General features: G+C 38.5%; 1 protein-coding gene across 2 annotated transcripts in view; it reads right to left on the bottom strand.

Annotated features, from left to right (window-relative positions):
* Positions 1–15,056, bottom strand: part of SKAP2 (src kinase associated phosphoprotein 2) — a 119,586-nt gene extending 104,530 nt beyond the window's left edge. The window contains exons 1-3 of one of the 2 annotated variants that reach the window (XR_001519609.3): positions 14,914–15,056; positions 4,657–4,762; positions 2,373–2,398 (exon numbers count right to left, since the gene is read on the bottom strand). Coding sequence is in view for 1 of the 2 variants with exons in the window: in XM_015618765.3 (XP_015474251.1) it covers positions 2,373–2,398; positions 4,657–4,762; positions 14,914–14,962 (181 nt within the window). In the remaining variant the exon portion in view is untranslated. The remainder of the gene's footprint in view (positions 1–2,372; positions 2,399–4,656; positions 4,763–14,913) is intronic. The other variant, XM_015618765.3, reaches the window with a different exon arrangement.
* Positions 15,057–21,995: the final 6,939 nt, after the last annotated feature.

The raw sequence follows: 21,995 nt of genomic DNA on the forward strand, positions 1-21,995 counted from the left end.
ATATACCATTTTTCACCTTCCCTTTCAGCTAGAACAGAGATTATTTTATTTACATTTTAAAAATGGAGTGACTGCTACCACAAAACCAAGAATAGCACATTTGGAGTTTAAATATACATGGTAGTTTTTATTCTTCCTAATATGTTTCAGTGCAGTTTCCACATTTCTACTCCCACCCCTACTTTTTTCCTGAACAACATTATCCTTTTTTCACCTTATATATAGAGATACTTCTTCTTTCTCTGGAGGGGGTAGTACTGACCATCACTGACTTCTGAGTTCTCAGTACTTTCCAAATTTTCCATTTCCAAACGTCTAGGTGGGCACAGAAGTAAAAAAGAGGTACAAAATTGGGCACGAAAGTTGACCTCCCTCAGCTGCTGCCACTGCTTTGTTACACCAGGAGCTGGCCAAGAATCTGACTTCTTATCTCCATGTGAGCCCTTTGTTCCACACCTACAAAAGTCACACCTAATTTGTACAGTCCTAAAGAAAAAATGACACAACCAAATAAAGTTTAGCACACACTTCTTGAACTCTGGAAATTACACCAACCATTCACATCACTGAATCATATTCCCTCAAATAATTTGCAGGTAAGTGGGGGCTCTTATTTCCCACAATTTTCTTGCATTCCTGCATATAGAAAATGCACATTAATTTGGAGAAATGTATCCTTGCTTGCAGAAAATGGTATAACTTTCATTTTATTGAAAAATACTGAAAACTAAGGTGCCAGTGTTCACAAGCCTCAGCACTTATACATAGCTACGACCTGAACCAGAGATATATCATGAGAATTTTTTAAAAGGCAATATATTCTTCTTAAGGATCAAATGTACTCTAATAAAAAGAATAAGACTGAACATAATTTTCACAGAAATCACAGCAAGTTATGCAGTAACAATTACAGACTATACAAATCAAATCATCCATTTTGCTAGAGATAATGAAATCTCATTTTTGTTAATAATTTGTTGAACTGGAAAATAAATTCTGAATCAAATTACCAATGAAGAAAGTAAATAGGCTAGAATTTTCTTGACCTTCAAATTACACAAAGCAGTAAATGCAAACTCTGTTTTTTGTATGCAACTCTCATGCTTATTACAGAGTCAGAGCCTCAGGAAGTTATTAAATCTTCAGAAACATGCTCTCTCAAAGTAAGATAGGTTTGCAATGAAACAACTACCCTGCCTAATTTCATGTTAGTCATTTTCTTAATAAAATAACATTTTACTCTCCCACACTCAGTTCTGTTGGACAGTGAAGAGGAAAACTACATTTTATCTTCTGTAACAGCACTGAGGTGCAATATAAGAAAACAGCAAATTATCGTAATACAATTTTTAAACAATCACATAGTTGGAGTTTACAGAATCTTGGCAATCTTGAATCTTTGGGAAGTTTCAAATTGCACTGTCCCTTTCAGTTGAACTGTTATGGCTGCATAACTTGATTTAGACAGGCATAAGAAATGTATCAACATGTTGTGCCTTGTTACAACATTACTTGCCTAATATGACTTACATATTTTCTCTTTCTCAGGAGGCACGCTGCAGCCTACACATTTGAACCTCCTTGTCCAGAAACAGACAGTTCTTCATGCAAAAAGTGAAGCTTTGCATAGGCTTTTTTTGACCTCGCACTGTGACCCTCATACCAGCATCCACAGGCTATAGGTCACGACCTCAAGAATTAGCATCGTGGAAATAAGAGCCCTTCCAGGTTTAGTTACAGAACAGAACACTGTAGCAACAAACCCTTCAGTCTTCTCTAAATTGAACTCTGCAGCTTTGTTTAAACTCCGCTAGAAGACAATAGATAACCCACACTTCAGTTTTCATTACTCGCACACTAAATCATCTCCTCTCCAGCTAAAGGTCTGAGCTCCCGCTGCACTATGAAAACATTCATTCAGTGTGGATCGAAAGCCAATATCATATTGCCACGGGATGATCCTATTAAAAGGTTAAAGAAACATCACTATGGAATTGAAGACTTTTGCAACGTTAAGAGAAAAGGCTGAAATAAGTAATTCGTGCTAAAATTGTATCTCCTAAGCCAGCCACTTTTTCCTCCGGAAAAAATAAACCCACATCGCTTGGTCTTTCGCAAGGCTGCACTCTTGCTAATAAAGCTGCATTTATACTAAATTTATAACAAATAAGCTCCATAACGAGCTCCATTATCTATTAAATCCTGAGCTCCGTTTGCAGAGCAGTGTTTCCATCAGCAGCGGCCCCGGTGGATGGATGTGCTCGGGCAGCTCCAGTTCCCCGGCAGCCGCAGCAGGGGGCGCCAGGCCCCTCGGCCTCGGCACCGGGGAAACAGCGCGGAGGGAACGGCGGGGAAAGGGGCACCAGACTCACCTTTCTCCGGGAATTCTTGAGGATAACTGCAGAAAAAGAAGAAGAAACGTCATAAAGCAACTCTGCACACTTGCAAACCCACAGCACGAGGGCACGGCACTAGAACAACAACCAGTTTTCAACAAGTTTTGTGAGTGAAACTCAGTGCTGAAAGTTTTTCTTGAAAATTCTATCGTTTTTGTCTTTGACTTAAAGTATTACTCAGTTTTCCTTTTGCCTTTGCAGCTCAGAGAATCCCCAGACGTTTCAAGGAAGACTTGAACAAAACCAAATCCAGACTGAGCAGCCTTTTCTAGGAACATACATCTGCTCACATATCTTAAGGTATAAAAACACACAAAAGCATCTTTAATTCTACGAAATCTTCTAGATATTAACAAATTGCAAAACATTTTGTGCGCAAGTAAAACCATGAAGCATATTTTGAAATAAACCAGTAGTTCAGTAGGAAAAGAAAAAAAAATTAAAAGTGTATAGCTGTGGTAAATTTGCAGAACTCCAAATGAAAAACTCCAAATAAAAATGTATTAATAATTAACCAGAAAGATAAAACTTAACACATGCCTAAATAAAAATTCCTTTTCAAATAAGGAGATCTCAACTTATATAATACCTAGAAAACTAAAAAAAATTATCATCCCAGAAGGAAAACATACTTTTATATAGTGTTTCTTTAGACCTAAATCTTGGTACTTCAGAAACAAAAATAACCACAGGATGCAGTTTGATGATACAGACAAATTATCAGGACAGAGTTACGTAGAATGGCATTCAAGAAGAATTCATGGGCTATGAACTAACTGGCAAATAAAATGCAGCTGCCAAGATCATCTTTATGGACAATAAGCAGTAGTAACGGTATCAGGTTAGTCAATAAGGAGATGTAGGCAAGAAACAGCAGAAGAGAAAGGAATGGTCTTGAGATAAGAAACTAAGAAATGCAAACAGAGATAAAAGGCCAGATCTAAGAAATGCAGTGTGGCAAGTGGCAGTAATAGACACAGCCCAACATGTGGGATGTTAAAATCAAAGAACACTACAATGTGCATATATTTTGTAGCCTACATGAAAAGCCAAACACTGTTAACAGTGAGTAATACTACAGGAAATGAGAAAGGCATTAGAAATTAAAATAAGATGTGAAACCATGGGGTCACACAAGTGAATAGCAAGAGATTCAGTGTCAATGTACCCATAAATGCAAGTTCCCTCCCTTTGATATTTCATTATCCAAAAAAACATAAATTCAGTCAAGAAAAAAGTCAGTAGCACTGTATCTGCAAATCATCAGTACAGTCACAGTTAATAAACCTAAATGGAAAGCACAGGAAATAAAATAAATAAATAAATAAAAACCTACTTTCTTAAAAGAGAGGGTGGAGGAGAGCTAGTTCCCTAAGCACTTACAGCCTGAATGAAACACAGAACTTCAAATACAAGATTTTGGGACACATGTCATGTCTCCCTCCAGTTAGTGCCCTCAGATGATTATGCAGTCCTTGAAATTATAAACAAGGTGCCACAGGGCCAGAAACATGCCATTTACTGGAATGCTTAGGAGATATCACACAGTACTGATCACTAGAAAAACACTATGAAAACAACAACAGCAAGTACCAGGCTATAAACTAGTTGATAAGAGTTGTAAGTAAATAGATTTGTTAAAGAAAATTCCATAGTGTAAATGAAAGTACAGCAACATCTCTTTAGCTGAATTGCTAACTGAAATTAATACACCATAGAACTCTCTCAAATCATCCTTGATATTAAAATAAAAACACCCACAGCCCTCTGCTTTGTCTGTCATAGCAGTTTCCTTAAACAGACTTATGATCTATAAATAGTTTCAGTTATGTTTCAGTTTTCTATTACAGAGCTAAATAACAGAATATGTAGTAAAGTCAGCATTGAATTATGCTGTCTTACACAAGCTGAGTATGGTGATAGGAAGCTCATGCATATCCTCAGTACATTATATTTCTCATGTTTTAATGAATCTTACCAAAGCAGAGGTGAAGGCAAGCTCTGTCCAACTAGCTTGCAATCAGGTTTCAAAATATTAAGTAATTCAAATGGAACAAATTGTTGTGATCCCATTTCTTACTAAATTGTAGCAGTTTTGAGAAGGAAAGACTTGAACCTATACAAATTTTTTGAAAAAAATCAGGACCTACATAGAATTTTTTAATTGTTAATATGGTTAATGTTTATTAAAAGATTGCAAAAAACATACAATTATCAGTAAGTGACTTTATAGCATATCAAAGCCATGAAGTTCACTTACCTTGCCTTAATATCCTTTATCTTCTTCAGAAGAATTTCCTTTCTTTCTTTTGCCTTCTTGGATAGATTTTCTCCTTTTAGTGTTTGTGAAACAAATGTTTCAACATCTAAATAAATAAGAAAAATAAATACAACTCAAAAAAAAGACAAAATACTGTTGTAATGAGTTTGTCCTGATACTACCATGAAAAAATTAAGAAAATTATTTTCAGCCCTACTCACAGCATAGTTAACAGGCATTTTAGATTCTAAATGGGATACATTTGTTCTCTATCTACTTATGCTTAGCACAGCAAATCCTATGGTGACATTTGATTCTTGCTCACTTAATTATGCTACGTATGTCCTAATAAATTGCAGTCCTATAACAATTACTTTCCATCACCTAAAGTAAAAGACAAAGCTAAAACATGGAAATAGCCTTTATGCATATATTACTGCCACGTTATTTCAGAAGTTCAAGTTCCAAAGATGGTTGTGTTAATTTATTATTTCAGCAGTAACACTTACCCAGATACTAATATAGCTCACTTACTGGTTACAATATTTTCAAGTGCTCTCACAATGCCTCTGAAATCACTGATTGACTGACTAAAGATTCATGTCCAAAGCAATCCTGAAAACAATTGGGTAGGCACAATAACCATATCAAAGGAGTCAAGCTCTACAGTGTACTTTAAATTACACCTGCACTTGTAGAATCCCAAACTAAGGCTCTAGCCTGCACTATAAATTTTAATTCTTACTCAGATGATACTTTTCTATAGTCCTGTAGAAACAAAGCATTACATAAAAGTTACCACAGTTCTTTTAATACAGCAAATATCCATTTCATAAGATAAAGAACCGGCAGTGTATAGAATTTGTGGGAGTGTAACTCCCCCAGTAGCATGTTTTCCTGATTAACAAAACAATGGCAAAAAAAGCAACACTAAGTTATAGTTACCAACCAACATACAAGTACCCCAAAAAAGAAGAAATGTAACCAAAAAATCCTGCTTGTTAACATAAATGTCTCACCTGTTCAGATAATAATTGCTCATTGAATAAGATAAAGCATTTTTAGGTAACAAAACACCTTCTCACAGTGCCTGCCCACCCCCATAGACACACAGAGACACATACATACACCTTGGCTCCCTCTGTATAGAGGCAAATGTATATATGTATAGTACTGTTTTAATCCTCTAACTTTTCCAATCAGATGACAAATTCCATTTTAATACACAAACATAAATAACAGCCAATTAAGTACACAACTAAGTGCAAAAGTTTACGTGAATATTTACTGCAGATTTCCTAAATGAAAAACTTAATTGCCTGCTTTTTTCTTTATAAAACAGAAACATATCATCCTTTGTATTACAGGCTGCACGAAAAAAAGTCAAAAGTCACCCTTTAAGAACACTAGCACAGCTATTACAAAAATGTTCTTTACAAATAATTCACTGGATTATTATTTAGATGTTTAATTGCTGTCTTCATGGAGTGCTGCAAAAATATTCTTTTTTTTACAGTATTTTAGAGTTCTGAAGAATAATATTGATCCTCCTCTCTACATAATACAAAGAATCTTCCCTATTACATCTTCCAAAGCAACCCTGAACAGAGGAGACCTTCACTGAGGTCTGTGGCATTCCTTCTTTAAAAGGACAGAAGGAAAGGCACTTAACACGTATTAATGAATCCTCCAGACATACCCCCAACAGCCTCTATGCTGTACACCAAGAATGCCTACAAGGATTTTTTCCAAAGCCACAGAAAAAGTACACATCTTCGTAAATTCCAATGATTGGAACTGCCAATCAAACTGGCAGACGAGAACCTACAGAACCCCAATAACATTGACAAACTACAAAACTAAGGTCAAAAAAACTGATACTTTTACAATTCAGAGCAAAAATCAAAGCAGTTCAAAACAAATCAAAAGTTTTTCTCTCAATGAAACCTAACAAGATTTTCCGGTACAAAACAAGCTTTCACTTGGAGAGGGACAGCCTGATTAAATATTTATTTTTCCATACTTTTAGATATTTATTTTAAAAATTAGATAGCAGCTTCAAAGTTCTATCTAGGCATAAATATGTAAAACTTTAGGGAAATTAGTCATGTTTATAAATCAAGAGCAATACTTGCACAGTAACCTTTGGAAATTAATTAATCACAAAACTTGGATTCAGAAGTCTTCCTTTAAACTCAGTGGGCTTCTTTACTTCTTGGAAAAGCTCAACCAAGGTGAGAATTCTGCCATCTCAGATTCAGACTGTCAAAGCTTTATTCAAATCCAAACATTGAAATAACACAACCGAAGAGTATGTGGGGAAGAGAAACCAAGTTTCTTATTATAAAAAAGAATTGCCACTTCTGGTTTAAAATAAACTGTGGATACGAAAATTTGAGGGCTAACTTTATAGCTGACAGATTTAGTTGTTTTCCATAGAACCTTGGACTTCAAAAGCAGAAATAATAATTTTCAACCATGGAAGGACAGGGCAGAAGTAGATGCTCCACTTACCCTCAGTATAAGTAGAGCTGGAGGAGAGAGGCAGAAAGGGAGCAAGCATATACAAGTTTGTCATTCCTAAACACAGCAGTTACAGAAGACATCTCTGGGATGGCTTCCCTCATATCCCATGAGTATGTGAAAAAAGCTCTCCAAGCTTTGGTGTACCCACAGTCATTTTCTTCATGGAACACTATTACTTCCATATGTCCAGCAATACCATATGGCTTGATTCATCACAACCCCAACACATGAAGACAGACCTGACATACACATGATGCTAAAGAAGCAGTTTACTTGAAAATTACATTTTACTGTATCATAGATTTTTCTTATCTACTCACAATTACACAGTATGTTATAGATCTTGTTCTAATCTACTGTTGTAAATCCATCCAGGATGTCCCAGATGCACACGATGAGTAACATCCTAAGCTTCTCTGGACAAGAAGCCAGCAAGTCATCTAAGTTATGATCATCTCTTCCCTCCCTGTATTTCCAGACTGTGGAGGAATATGGACCGCCTTAACATAACTAAATTTTAACTTTTTTCCTGTAATTTCTCTGACTTTCGCAAAGTGATTTACGTAGAAATTAGAACAGAACTTGGGAATTCAGTATGGTAGATCCAAGTTTCATACAGTAAACTTCGAAGAGAAGCAGTAAAATTTACCCATTTCTCACCACTATTCTAGTCCCTTACTTGTTCTCCCCTCTCCAGGATGATCAAGTCTCTCCTGTATTAGTTTAATGCTACTCAAAAAACAAAACTACTGTGCACAACCATTTCAGTGCAGACCTGTTTCATTCTTCAGCAGCAGCTGATCCATCAAAAGACTTTAAAGGGAGTAAAAGATAAATCCCGAAAAGAAAACCTCTTTGAACAGACTTCTGGTCTAAAAGCACTTGAACTAATCAGTTACCCCAGAGCAAAAAAAACCCAAATTCCCACACATACTAAATACATATTCCCATAAATTTTTCCTAATGAACAAAGCAGCTATTTAGCATCATACATTGCAACCATTTGACTGTTCCCACTGAAAACATGAAAATAGAAAAAGAAGTATTAAAAAACCCCACTAAAACGAATAAACAAAACAAAGAAAAATACACAGTGGAAACCTACTTAACACCTCTTTTCTTAAGCTTGTGTGTTAGATTGCTTGATAGGTTAAATACCCATACTTGTTGCTCTGTTAAAGCTCTTAAAGCTCTGTTACATTTGCTTGCTCCATACCCCAGAGAAATTATCTGCCTGCAGGAATGAACAAAAGCTACCAAACTGAAAGATCCAATTGATACAATTCACTCACAAATTGCTCTGCCAGTACAGGTTACAAACTAATTGAAAAGGAAAGTCACACCTCAGTCTAGCTCTGTCCACTTCAACTAGCTCATACAGTTCAAAACTTAAGTGCCAGTTGACAGAACATTCAAAAGCTAAAAGCCATTTTAATTTCATTTTCATCTACAGTCCTTTTACAAGGAGAAAAGCTAAGATTTATTTTGCATTTCATTGTTAAAACAGTTTATGGTTTTCTTTACTTCAATGATTATAAACAGACAACACTGCAAGATTTTAATTGTTTTAAAGTCTTTGGAACGATTTTCTTTAATGAAGGCTGAAACCACACAGATGGAATTTTTCAAGAACATTGTAAATTTCTAGCCCAAAGCAAGTGCTGTGTTAAAGAGTGCTAAGCATAACAAATTGTAGCATATTTGTTGTTTACAGGATTTAATACTGTAAATGCAAGTCACACTTAATAAACAAACATACTTAAGACAGAACTACCTCAATTTTTTGTCAGGGTGGGCCAAGCAGATTCGAACAGAGACACTCAAAGACTTTGTGCTGGGTCCTTCTTTCTCCCCTCCTCCAGCAGATAACCAAAATGCTACCGAATCACACTATCAAGAAGTAAATCACTCCATCACGGACACATCAACTGATGAGTTGACACCATTCAAATGACAAGAATCAGAAAGTGGCAATGAGATAGGCCTTTCCTCCACCTCAAGGACCAAGAGAGCCGGCAGCCGGCCAGAGAATTTGGGATGGCAGGCCAGAGAACTTTGGGAGATAGCTGCAAGCTAGGCACATTTATTACACACATACTGTCCAAAGGCAACCACTATTAAACAGACTACCATGGATCTTTCAGCTTTACATAGGCTGGCATAAGAAAGCAATTAATTAATTAGATTTCAAAGATTTCATGTGATTCATTAAAAGGGAACAAGCCTGAAGACAAACTATAAAGCAGTATCTGTCACTGTCTGTTCTCTAAAATAAAGAAGTATTTGAGGATTTTGCTTTTGCTCTCCCCCGACTTCACAGCTACGTTTTGAAGTCTCTCTCCGGAGTTTGCTAAATTGCCCTTTAAACATATATTCACTTAATCAGAAACAGAACACATGATGCAAAATAAAAGTGACTGAACTTCAAGTTGTCTAAAAATACCACATTTATCCAGCCTAACAAGAAGGTGAACATTCCTTTTAGTGCAAAGTCCTGGAAAGGACTGCCTTTAAAAACTTCTGTACCTCAAATCCCCAGAAGCAAGGTTATGTTGCTGTGTTGACACATACAAAGTAGGTATGAAAAAGGTTGAGGCTCAACAGTTTTATTAGTGAATTTAAAAGCAGAAGTGTACGCAAACTGCTAAGACTCCTCAAATGAAGTAAATCAATAAGGAATCTCTTTTAAAAGATTAAAAAAGAAAAATTATAATCGACTATATATACATAGCTATATATCTATCTCTAATCTCATTGGATGAGTGGTTGAGCATCCTCTCTCTACATTAAAGAGGTGAGAAAAGATGAAGCTGTAACATATTAAGCATATAATGAAAAAAACCACACCAGTACAAATCATGATCAAGTTACAAAGTGATTCCAAATGAACTATAATAAAAAATGTTAAGGATTAACCTAAAGATTTACACTGTATGCCACATTATGCTGTGTCTATTGTGGTTTGTTGACATATGATTATGAAAGAAACGTAAACCCAGTCAGATGAGAAAGATAGACTCCATGTTAATTGAAAAAGACAAACTAAGTGAATAATGAGTGTATAAAAAATAGCCTATGCCATTTTTATCACCCATATATGACACTTATTCCCAAATTTATGGCAGAGACAATTGAACTATGTTTCAAATCACTGGAGGTTATTTCTTACCAGGAATCCCTCTCTGCATTTTTTTCACCTCACTGTTTCTAATCTTATTCCATTACTATTGAAACACATGCATACTACCAAGGCTGTAAATACATGTCTACTTAAAAGATGTCCACAATAATCACCCTAGTTTATCTTCTACGGATGGATTCTTCAGCAAGAACTGGCATTTGTTAAAGCCTTGGAAATATGGAAAAGACACTTCTAAAAAAAGTAAAGTTTTAAACAACAGTGTGCTTTCAAATTTGAATCAATCAATAAAGAGCCACACTGTACCCAGAAGACTTTTCCTATGACAGGCATGTAAGGAGCAAGTCCAGAACAGCTGACATGGAAAATGAAAATGGACAGTTTGTTTTTTGGGAATTGGGGTAAATATAACAAGTGTAGTCCAAAAATAAAAGATAAGCAACTCAGCCACTGGATTCAATGTCTTGTAGTTTTCTTGCCTTGCCCTTTTCTGAAAGCTATTTCCAAGACGCAACTAAAAAAGTAGGTTAACGGTATTAATCTGAAGGAAAAAATAGGAGGAATCACACAGAAAAAGGTGATTTGGACAATATAACTAAGCATTTAAACAAACTGAATAATATCTGGGTAGAAATTATCTTTAGGGCAAGAACATTGCTTTCTGTTTAGTTTTGGGGTTTTGCTTAATAGAACAAGGAAAATGGTATTAGGATGGGATATAAGGTTCCATATAAACTAGAGAAAATTTTATCCTATTTTCACAGCAAAAGTGTTTGTAACTTTCAAAATACAAATACAAAAAAATCAAACAAGAAATACTGCCAAGTGTGAAAGGAAAATTGAAAAAAAGACAAAGCAATAGCACCCATTCTGTAGTTACAGGTGTCATGAACAGGGGAAAAAATATAAATTATACATATATCTAATGATCATTACACCATCAAAAGCTGTTAAAAAAATAAAGAAGTCTTACCTCCAACTAAATCTTTATTACTGAAAAAAACTCAAGAATTTTTTTTCCAGTCAAGATGACTGAAGCAACTAGTCTGGTTTACATTACAGAAGAAATAATATGCCTTTGGGGGAAGGAGCAGCCTTCAAACTCCTCCCTGGCTATGAACAAGCCAAAACTCAGTAAGGAAGAATATATCTGAGCAGGCCTCCAACAATCCATGTAACCAGCAACAATTTGAAGGGACAAAAGAAGAGCAACATTCCACTTTGCCAAACACCCAAAATATCACATAAACACAACAGAGGATGCCTTTTCAAAAGAAGAAAAGGCAGAGCAGGGCTGAACTTCCTTCACTAAATTCCACTGTCTCAAGCATCATCTGTAAGTGCAGGGACATGGGTGGGGAATGAAGAAGTTTTCATACACTACCACACACCTCCAAGGTGTAAAGAAAGAGATAAGAGAGCAACAAACTTACTTTCTTCTCCTACCAGAAGTTCAACTCATGACCAGAGGACCCTATTTCTGTCTCCAGTGTTTCCCTCCTACCACTTGAACTCAAGTCAAAGAAGACAGGATGGGATTGTGCAATCCCAATAATCCTCTGCAATAAGTATATTGCCACACTGACCTTTCCCCTTCAACTTTACAGAAACAGCTTCCTCCTGTTTCCTACTAATGCAGTTAGCCCTGAGCTCAAGCTGTGCTTCTGCCTGGAACATTTCAGCGCCACTGATATGCAACTATAATGACCCTGCCAGCATGTGTGACAGAATTTGTTTTTGTGTTAAAGATATAATATTGTTTAGGTTCAAAGTAAAGCACTCACAAGTCGGAAAAATTCCTGTGCAACTTTAATTCATCCCCTGGTGTGTTTATTCCCATTATCGCCATGTTTAACTACAGGAGCACTTAATATGTTGTCCAGTAGGACCCCTACTTGTTCAACATGGTGGGTGGATATACTCCAACCATCAATCAAGTAAGCAGGGATAAGGAAATCCATATGATTGCTCCTCCACGTGTTGCAGAAGTTGGAAATCATACACAAAAAGGCCAAGAAGAGAAGGAAGAGCAGAAGAGCACCATACTTATGAGATTTGGCACCTGTGAGGGCCTCTCTGCTACATGAACACCAGACTAAAACACAGTGTTTGTCACTACCCATTAGTTGCATGTTCTCAACTGAACCTGATATGAAGAAGTGCCTGGCACTTGTAATGGCCACTAAACATAGACATCCAACTTATTATCTGGATAAAGCAGCACAGCATGGAGGCAGGTGAATTTGAATTCTAATTCTGTTCCACTATCGATTATTTTTTGTGACCCCAATCACATCTTGTTTATTACACTAATTTTACCGATGGGAAAACAATATTCCCTCATCTCAAAGAGGTGCTGGATCAATAACTGTGAGCCATTAAAATAATACATTAAGAAGCACCCTTGAAGAAGAGCATGCAGAAATTAATAACTATCTACGAACTGTGGTCTTTGTATTGTGCAACAGTTTCTTGATGAATAGTAAAGATATTACAGAGCTCCCTTCCCTTCTCCATTACCACACATCTTCACTACAGAAATAGTTTGAGCAAAAAGAAGCAGCCTACATAAAAGATTGTGAGAACCTACACATACCAGCGAAAGAACTGCCCATAGAGAGCCTGGATTACTCTCATTTCTAACTTTAATGCACTTGATTGATAACCTTAAAAAAGAGAGCTTAATACAAACTGTAAAAAGTAATGCCATGTTTTATTTTTCAAAAATAAGCAGACTATTTTATTTTAACATTGTATAACCATATTGAAGGTAACAATTAAAATTTGCAAACTATTAGTTACTAGTAGTAATAATAAAAAAAAAAATTTAAGGATCATTCCATTGCCTTCTTAACTTCAGTTCCATAGAGAGCACAAAAAGAAACCAGAAAAGCTAGAGCTGTACATACTGTACAAGCATTAGATACCTATATATAACTTAGGCTGCTGTTCATAATGACTCTGAAAGTACAACCCTCTTGAGGAAAAATAGATGTTCTTGGTTTCACTTCAAAACACAAACTTTAATGCCTCTTTCCATGGAAGACTGAATAAAGATGGGGGGAAAGAACAAGTTGTGTAAATGAGGTACTATGACTGAGAAAGAAATGCCAATCTCAAATTACCCCATCTGCATCACAGCCTTCCCTTAAAAAAAAAAAAATTAAAGCACTTAAAACATTGAAAAGTTTCAAGATGAGCTTCACTCAGTAAAACTAGCACCAAAACAAACATATATGCTCTGCATCTAAGCATGAGTTCCAGAATTCAGTATTGCCACAGAAAATACCAAGATTTAGAAAGGCTCTCTAAGGGTATTTATTTTTTCCTAAATGATTAAGAATCTATTACATCATATGAAATGATGAGAAGCTTTCCCTTTTTTTTTTTTTTTCTGGTGTCCCTCCATGCAAATTTTAACTACAGATGGTATGATATGCAAGTAACATACTTAGAAACTGCAGTTAGAAAACTCTTCAGACAGTTGGCAGATGATGAAATGTGCTGAGAGCAATATGTTTCAAGCATCAGCTCTTAAAATCAAAGTGTTAAAAAAAAGAATAGTCTGTGAAGGTGATGAGCTGCACTAGACTCTAGCAGGTGCCCAGCCATGTAATTGAGTGCTTGGCCTCAGAAGGAAGATTTCAAAAAGCACGGGTAATCTGAATGGCAAAGTCAGAATTACACAAGTTCCTGTAGCAGAAACAGAAGTTCTCAAAAGAGTCCCACTGAAATTAAAATGGTTTCACGATGGCAAACTTTTCAATAAAGATACCAGAAAAGCCAACCATTAAGTATACCATTTATTTTAATCAACAACCCAAAAAAACTTAACTACGAATTCCTGAAGGTAAGAGACAGCCAGCCGTGTTCGGAATTCCGTACTAACACTATAACCTTTCACGGTGAGAAATCATTCCGTTCCTACGCTCCAATGCCTCCTGAGAGCGTGGACAGTCACGGTCAGAGCTGTGTGACCGATATGACAACACCCCAGCAACTCAGCAACCCTTTCGTCCGCTCCTCAGCTGTTCAGCGGGGAAGTTCATTACTTTTTTTTCGGCTGATGCGGGCAGTCGGCCCTGCCGGCACACTCCGAGGGCAGAGACTTCCCCCGGATGGCCCGGCGGTCACCCGGCGGTCACACGTCCCGCACGCGTGTCCGCGGGAGCCCCCCAACACCTCACCCCGCCTGGGAGCCCGCAGCCCCCGAACGCGCCCGGGAGCCGACACCTCCCCCCGGCTGGGCGCGTTCGGGGGCTGCGGGCTCCCAGCCGGGAGAGGAAACTGGCCCGCTCCTTCCTCCCTGCGGGGAAGCGAGCCTGAGCACTGCGGCTCCCACGGACGGGCACGGGGGGAGGAAGTAGCCGGGGAGAAGGAACTGGGGGGATGGGAGGGAGAGAATCCCGAACTCGTGCAATGGAAGCGATCGCCCAGCGCCGGCCGAGGTGCGCTCCGCCGGGGCCGCGGCTCCAGGGGCTGCTCCCCCGCACGCCCCGGCTCCCCAGGCCCGTCACACCCCCACCGGCCCGCCCCCCTCCGCCTTCCCTCCGCCCGCCCCCCGGGAAGGAAGCCCTCCCTCCTGCCCTCACCTGCCAAGAGGCTGCGGATGTCCTCGGGGACGCCGGGAGCGTCGGACATGGTGCGGATGGCGGGGGCGGCCGGGGACACCCGGCGGGCGGAGCTCGACGGCCCGGACCGGTCCTGCCCCGGCCCCGGCGGGGAGGAAGCGAAGGCCACGCCCCCCGGGCGCAGCGGCACGGCCGCGAGCTGCGGGGGTGGAGCTTATTGTCACCGGGGCGTGGTTTCCCACGAAGGCGTGGCTTCGGCACGTGGGGGCGTGGTTTCGCCTCCCTAGGTGGGGCTTCACGCTGAGGGGGTGGGGCTTCACGCCGGCTCGCTCCGCCCGCGCCTCAGCATCGCGCATGCGCTTCATCTCCTCCTTCCCCCCCCCATGTTTACAGCCCGCCGTCAGGGCGCCGCTGCGCACGTGACCGCTGCCGGCGGCCATCCTGCGTGAGGGCACCGCGAGGGTCCGCCCCCGCGCCAGAACCAAACGTGGCGCTCAGCGCTAACTCCCTCTGCGCCTTCCGCCCCGAAGGGCAGGAAAAGTTGGCTATTGGATAAGAGTGCCCCGAGGCCTCTATTTGATTGATCCATTGGTTGTCCCGCCCACTAAGCCAAGGGCTGGCGTCCCCTCCTCCTCCCATCGGGAGAAGGGCTGGGTCAGTGGATGTGAAGACTGATGCTTTGGGGATTTCTTTTCTTCCAGCATGTTTCCATCTTTCTTTCAGAGCGCGGTGTCCACCTTGTCCCTCTCGGCTTTCTGACATTACCAGTATCAGGATTTAGGATGGCAGAATATAGCCCAACCTCGTTACCTCTGCCAAATATCTCAATGGTTGCAGCTGGCAAAATCAAGCCATGGAACTTGAGGAAATCATTGAGGCAGTGCGAGAAGGCCCGTTCGTATTGGTGTCTGTTAGCACAGGTGTGTGGGCAGCGGCAAAAAGAGATGCCAAGCAACACAGCTGGGATGCTAGAAGGGCCAACTTTGCTGGAATTTTGCTTATGGGGCAGCTTTTGTATGTTTTTCCCACAAATCCCTCGTATGTATTTGAAGCACATTGGTGATGTAATGTATTTAGTGTAGAAATAGTCAAAGTAAACTCTTAGCATGTGTTTCTGTGCCCTGGATGGTTTTGGCTGTATCTATGTTATTGCTGCAGAAAGTGTTTGTGTTAGAACTGTGGTTATGTTAGCACATCTGTATATCATACCAGTTAGGAAAAACACCAAGTAAAAGAAGTTCAATTTATGAAATTTAATCTTTTATAGCAGTGTAATTATATTAATTCTTGTGGCACAACTGGCAGTATGGCTGTATCAGTCAGGTATTAAACAGCTTCCTACTGCTTGGTGTAGCTGTGCCTGCTGAAGTCTGCAGTGTAGACGTGTGTAAGATTATATTGTTCTCCTGACCTCTCACATCTCTTTTAATCACATGGAGCAACTAATTTCAAACACATCTGTGCTTTCAAAGCATTGCAGCTTTATTACCTGACTTTATGGCCAGCCTGGCTGAAATTCAAGCAATGAACTAACTGACCTGTATAATGTTGTGTAATGGTTTTTATGTTGGTTATCTAATTTCAATTCAACTATAATAAACATGCACAGGCATCTGGGTGCATATGTGTATAAATAGATCATGCCTCTTTATTTGTATAAATACCTACTACTCATCTGGTACAAGAATATGTTTGATTAATTTTTCTGTAGTTGGCAAGGAAGGTTCTTTGGGCTTATGTTAAATTACACATTTCAGATGTGCAGTCTTGGGAAGCTGCCATAAGGAATAGGAAAATGGCTTGTAGTCTAATTTGCTTGCCCTTTTTCAGGTTAATCATAATCCTACTTTCTTGTGTTGACTTTATGGCACCATCCATTTCTGTTCCAGAAATGTGTTGAACTCTATTCTAGTCTTTGTTTTGAGATAACTCTCCTGATAATTTATTCCATATGTTTACCATTTGTGTAAACTTTTCCTGTGCTTCAGAACATAAGATGGGAAGAAATAACTTACCTTTATTATTTCATGTCCCCCCCATACTCCAGTCATTCTGGCTTTTTCTACTTACTTTTTTTGTTAAAGACCTCCTTGTTGCAGTGAAGACCATCCCGTCACACAATCATCAAGTTTTGTGACCCAGGCCTATTTCAAGCCTTGTTAAGTTCCAGATTTACTCATAGTTCCCTAATTTTTAAATCTACCACTAATAGGAAGCCTAATTCAAAACAGACTCCTTCCTGAAACAAGTCTGGCTTCAGTGCTGTTTCAGCCTGGTTTTTGAGGATTCCACAGCTTGTGCCTCATCAAAACCAGACACACCACTTTGCCTAACCAGGCCCATGGCTCAGGGGTTCTTGATGTGTGAGAAGCAAAGCAACAGGGAACACACAGAAGTTTATTGTCCTCCTGTGTGGGGAGAGCTATGAAAACAGGGAGTTCAGGAGGAGTAGCCTACCTGTATCTGCAGAGAGCCTACAGCAGTGCAGCTGCAGAAAATATAAACTTTCCCATTCAGGAGCAGCATCACTACAGCCTTTCCTCCCTGAAGAAATGGGACATATCTGGTTTACTGGGGAAGCCAGCATTTTTCCCTTAAATGTTCTGTGCTTCTGCAGCCATGCTTTTAAAATTTAGATTCTAGGAGGTGAATGAAACAGGACCTGTGTGCAGCTGCTGTTTGTTCTCTACATGTCCTTTAATAGAAAATTAATTGGATTACAGTGCATGCTCCCTGCACTGATCCCTGCACTATTTCACACAGGCAGTGGCAGCCTCGTTGGGGATACTCTGTGTTGTCATCTGTTTTCCCTGTTGGCCGTCTGTCTTTTTTGCTGGACTCCAAACAAAACAGCTAGTCAATAGTCAGAATGTTTATGGGTTTTAATTGTTTAATTACACTGAACAGTAGTTGACAAAGATTTCTGGTATGCACAGAGAGCTGATAAATGGAAGGAGCACTGACTTTCTTTACAGAATTGCTTTCTTTATACAGACAAAAACTGTGAAAAAATTCAGGAAATTTTCATATTGAATGACAGATATGGCACCCTTGTATGCCTTTTGACTCTGGTTGCTGCACTGAAGAAAAGCAGAGGTGCCTCTAACAGTGGAGAGGCAGATCCAAACTCTTTTCCTCTGGTGAAATATCATTAATGTTTTCTTAGGATTTGCTGCTCCTATTCAAGTTTAAATTATTTCCTCATGGGCAGAGATGCATTCAGGACATCACAAGAGCTGTTTTGAGAATAAGTTTACATATTAACTTTGAAGCATGAAGAAGAGCTAATACTTCATGTAACAACTCATGATTTTGTGTATCTTCTTCTATTCAGAATCCATCTCCATGAAAGCTTCCTATTTTGCTGTCCTCTTACAAGCACTTTATACAGAAACAAAAACCTTGAGGCATTCAAATATTGTTTGCACAGTTGGGTTGCATTGACTATACTATGTTAGAGTGTGGAAACATGGCCTTGCATTTTGCATTTAGCCTATGGAATTCAGCCTGTCAAACATGAGCTGGACTCACTCTTCATTTTGTGCAATGATCACAAATGGGACTAAAATGTACTCAGCAAGACTGTAAAAATTTTGAACACCAGGTGTGTGTTTCTTTATTAGTTTGTATGCTAAAAAAATTGCTACAGCAACTTTTTTGTCTGCAGTTTGGAGGCTTTGGTGTAACTGTTTAATGTTCTGAGTTACAAAACTAATGTACTTTGATTCGTGAAGGTAACCTAGCATTTATGGAGTACTTCCCAGGTTGGTACTGTCTTGTTCTCAATGTTACCGTTACTATTTTAAGACCTCACTTAATAATTCCCAACTCCCAGGTTTCTCTCAAGAAACACAAATCATTTCCTTCCATCTTCATGTTTTCCCAGCTATACAACCACAGAAAGGTGCTAAACTGAAAAACTGCAAGAATTGTCCCCTAGATAATTTGCTACATGCCATATCGTGGTTGCCCATTCAGCTTCCAAAGCTATTGGGTTTGATGCTGAAGTCTTCAGTTTTCCAAATATGGAACAACAAGGACATAGCTTTTTGTTTTTATATGCTATACAAAATTCATATTGCTGTTTTGCAACAATGCTTAATTTTACCTCAGAATTACCTCTGCAAAGAGAGATTGGTGTTTCTGTTATCAAAAAGCATAATTAATATAATTTTGAGTTGTTTTCTAAACATTACATCTTGTGGGAAACATTTTTGCATAAGTTTTTTTTTTACCTGAGCATCCATTAGACTGTGCATTATTCATATTTTATTTGACAAAAAATATTGTGCCTCATCAAGTTCAGTGTCTTCTTTAAAAAAATTTATTCAGAAAGCTCCTATTAGATAAAGGCTTCAGAGTTTCAATAAGATCCTATTTTGAGGTGGTTTTCCAGCTGGACTGATTCAAATGGAACATCCTGAAAGTTAGTTTTGGCACAGGTATGAGATTTCAGTCAGCACTTTTTCTCATAAAAATCTATGAAAGCAAGCCAAAGATAACTCCCTAAGTGTTACAGAAGAAGATTTCTGCTGCTTATCATGCAAATAGTGCAAATGAAGTCTGGGGACAACCAGATGAATAAGAGCTGTGAGATTTCAGCTCATACTAAATCCATTTGTGCATTTTGTGTTTGTATCTCACCCTTTGTTCTTCAACATCCAAAATGCTGAAGATGTGAAGAAAGTGAAGACTCTTCCTCTCCCCACTTTTCCACTTCAAGATGTATGGAGATGTCCTGATGGGTCTTTCTGCAGATGAGTATGGTTTTAAGAAGCGAGGATTGAAGCTCTGTTTGACTGGAGTTAATAATTAGACCTTACATAATCTTTTATTAACTCCTTATAAAATCTTGATATCTAATGAATATTTTGGAGCTGTGAAGATTCTTAATAACACTGCAGTGAGTAAACATGTTAAAATATCATCTTGCATTTTCCAGAAGTAAAATCTATACCTCATCATTCTTTGAGAGGTAGTTGAAATAATGAGTAACTATGAAACTTCTAATCTAAGTTTAGTGTTCTTTCTAGTTCTTTTTGCCTCTTATTACCTATGATATAATGCATTGAGTCCTATTTTAAACAAATTATACCATAGGTAATGGAATGAATGAAAAGTGCTTTTCCTTGCATTTCTGTAGGAAGAGCCTATAATCTTTTCCTACTACAATGGAATGGGTTCTATCTGATCAGTTCTACTTCTGTGCCATAAGGCACTCACCATCATCTGAGCCGTTGCCATGATTTTTCTTCTGCACGCCTCTTCCTCCATCACTGAGAAAAGGGCAGCATTTTTTGGTGGCCAGTTTGGAGCGATTGTTCTGTCTTTTGGCTTGTCAGGAAACTTCTGCTCATTGACCACCCTGCAAACAAACAGAATAGGTACTCACAGAGCCCAGGTGACTCTTTTCTGCAGTAGTATCATTAATCTGGCTCTCCATCCTTCCTCCAGCAGTTGATTTTCAAGAAATTTCTTAAGAAGGTAGCATCTGAGATCTGTATCTACCAGATAAAGAAATCAGATTTTAGGGAGAAATCAATATGTGGACAGGTGTCCTTGTGTAATCAAGCAAGAATTGTTACTTCGGAGACATGGAGGTAAATTTGACAATAATTAGCAGAAACCTTGAGGCACAGGCAGCTTAAGTGTGCCTGTGTGTTCTGTGAGTATCAGGACAATCTCCTTTTTAAATTTCCCTCTTCTGTATATTGTAGAAGGAACAGTGACAAAAAGAGGGGGGAAATGGGATTTCATGAGTTGCAAAGCTTTTCTGTGTAATGCTATATTTCCCTTCATAGGGGAAATAAAAAAAACAGTTTTAAAGTGGAACTGAATCAGAGTCAGAGTAAAATCTGAATATAATTTGTGCATGAAGCTACTGAATACAGGCTCACAGCCTCTAAACTGCTAGTCTTCAAACTGAAAGACAAAGAATTTTCTAAACAAATGGCATTTCTCAGAGATACACCAAGCCTTCAACTAAGTTATTGAAGTGGTAAGCTAAGAGTTAAAAAAGAAGCTGCTGTGTTATTTTTATTTTTCAAAAGTCAAAGTGCACTTTAGAAGAGTGCTTCCATCTGCCTAAAAAAATGAATATATGACAGATTATTGTCTAACTAACAAGAAGAGCTAAATGTTGCATCATACGCATAGGCATTAAGTCTCTATCTTTTTAAAACAGTTCAAATGAATTTCTGTCTTAATGTGCTTAACCCAGTGTTCTTCCTTGTGACACTTCTTGCTTCTTTTTTTTTTTTCCTACTCTTGTGATTGCTACAAAGAGTAACAAATCTGAAAAGTATCATAAAATCAATATTTAAATATTTTTAGTCTTCTGAATTCAGCATTGTTTCTGGGAAACATAAAAGAAAATCTTCAGGCTTCATATAGAAGGGACTGGTCCAAGTGAGGCAGATATATAGGCTTATTTCTTGCCATGCAAACTCATTTTCTCTACAAGATGAACATCATCAATTACCTTCTTTGAAGTGATACATAGGTATGTAAAATATCATGCCAAATAAGAAACATTTGTTGTTTCCACTAGAAATCACATTTGATTTAATTTTATTTAAGTGCTCAACTGGTAAGCTTCACCTCGATGGATTTAGTTTACGCTCTGAACTATTATTTTGTAAAACAGAGAAGCTTGAAAAACTCCTGATGCAAATACACTTTATTTATAAAGTGTCTTCTGGGATATCACATGACTTACAGTGAGAATACCCAATTAATAAAATAGCTTTTCTCAGCAAGTATTTCTACAATAATGTCCATAAAGTACAGTGTGTCTGGCTAGACGTATTCCAGGACAATCACAGCAATATGCTAAAGAGGACAAGCAGACTTCAAGCCAATATTGTCTCACTTTTTTTTACTTCTTAATTTAATAAAAAGCTCTGAATACAGAGACTGATGGGTTTTCAAGTTCTGACTGACGGGTTTTCAATTGATCTTGATGTTTTATAGCTCCCAACACTTGGGTAACTAAGCGCCTTACAAACCCAACCAAAACAGAAACCTTAGGAGGTAAAGAGGAGTTATTACCCCCAGGCTGTAGAAACAGTGCCCAGAAGAAGTGGCTCTGCCAGACTTCTGTC

Source organism: Parus major, chromosome 2 (genome assembly GCF_001522545.3).
Source record: "Parus major isolate Abel chromosome 2, Parus_major1.1, whole genome shotgun sequence".
NCBI lineage: Eukaryota > Metazoa > Chordata > Aves > Passeriformes > Paridae > Parus > Parus major.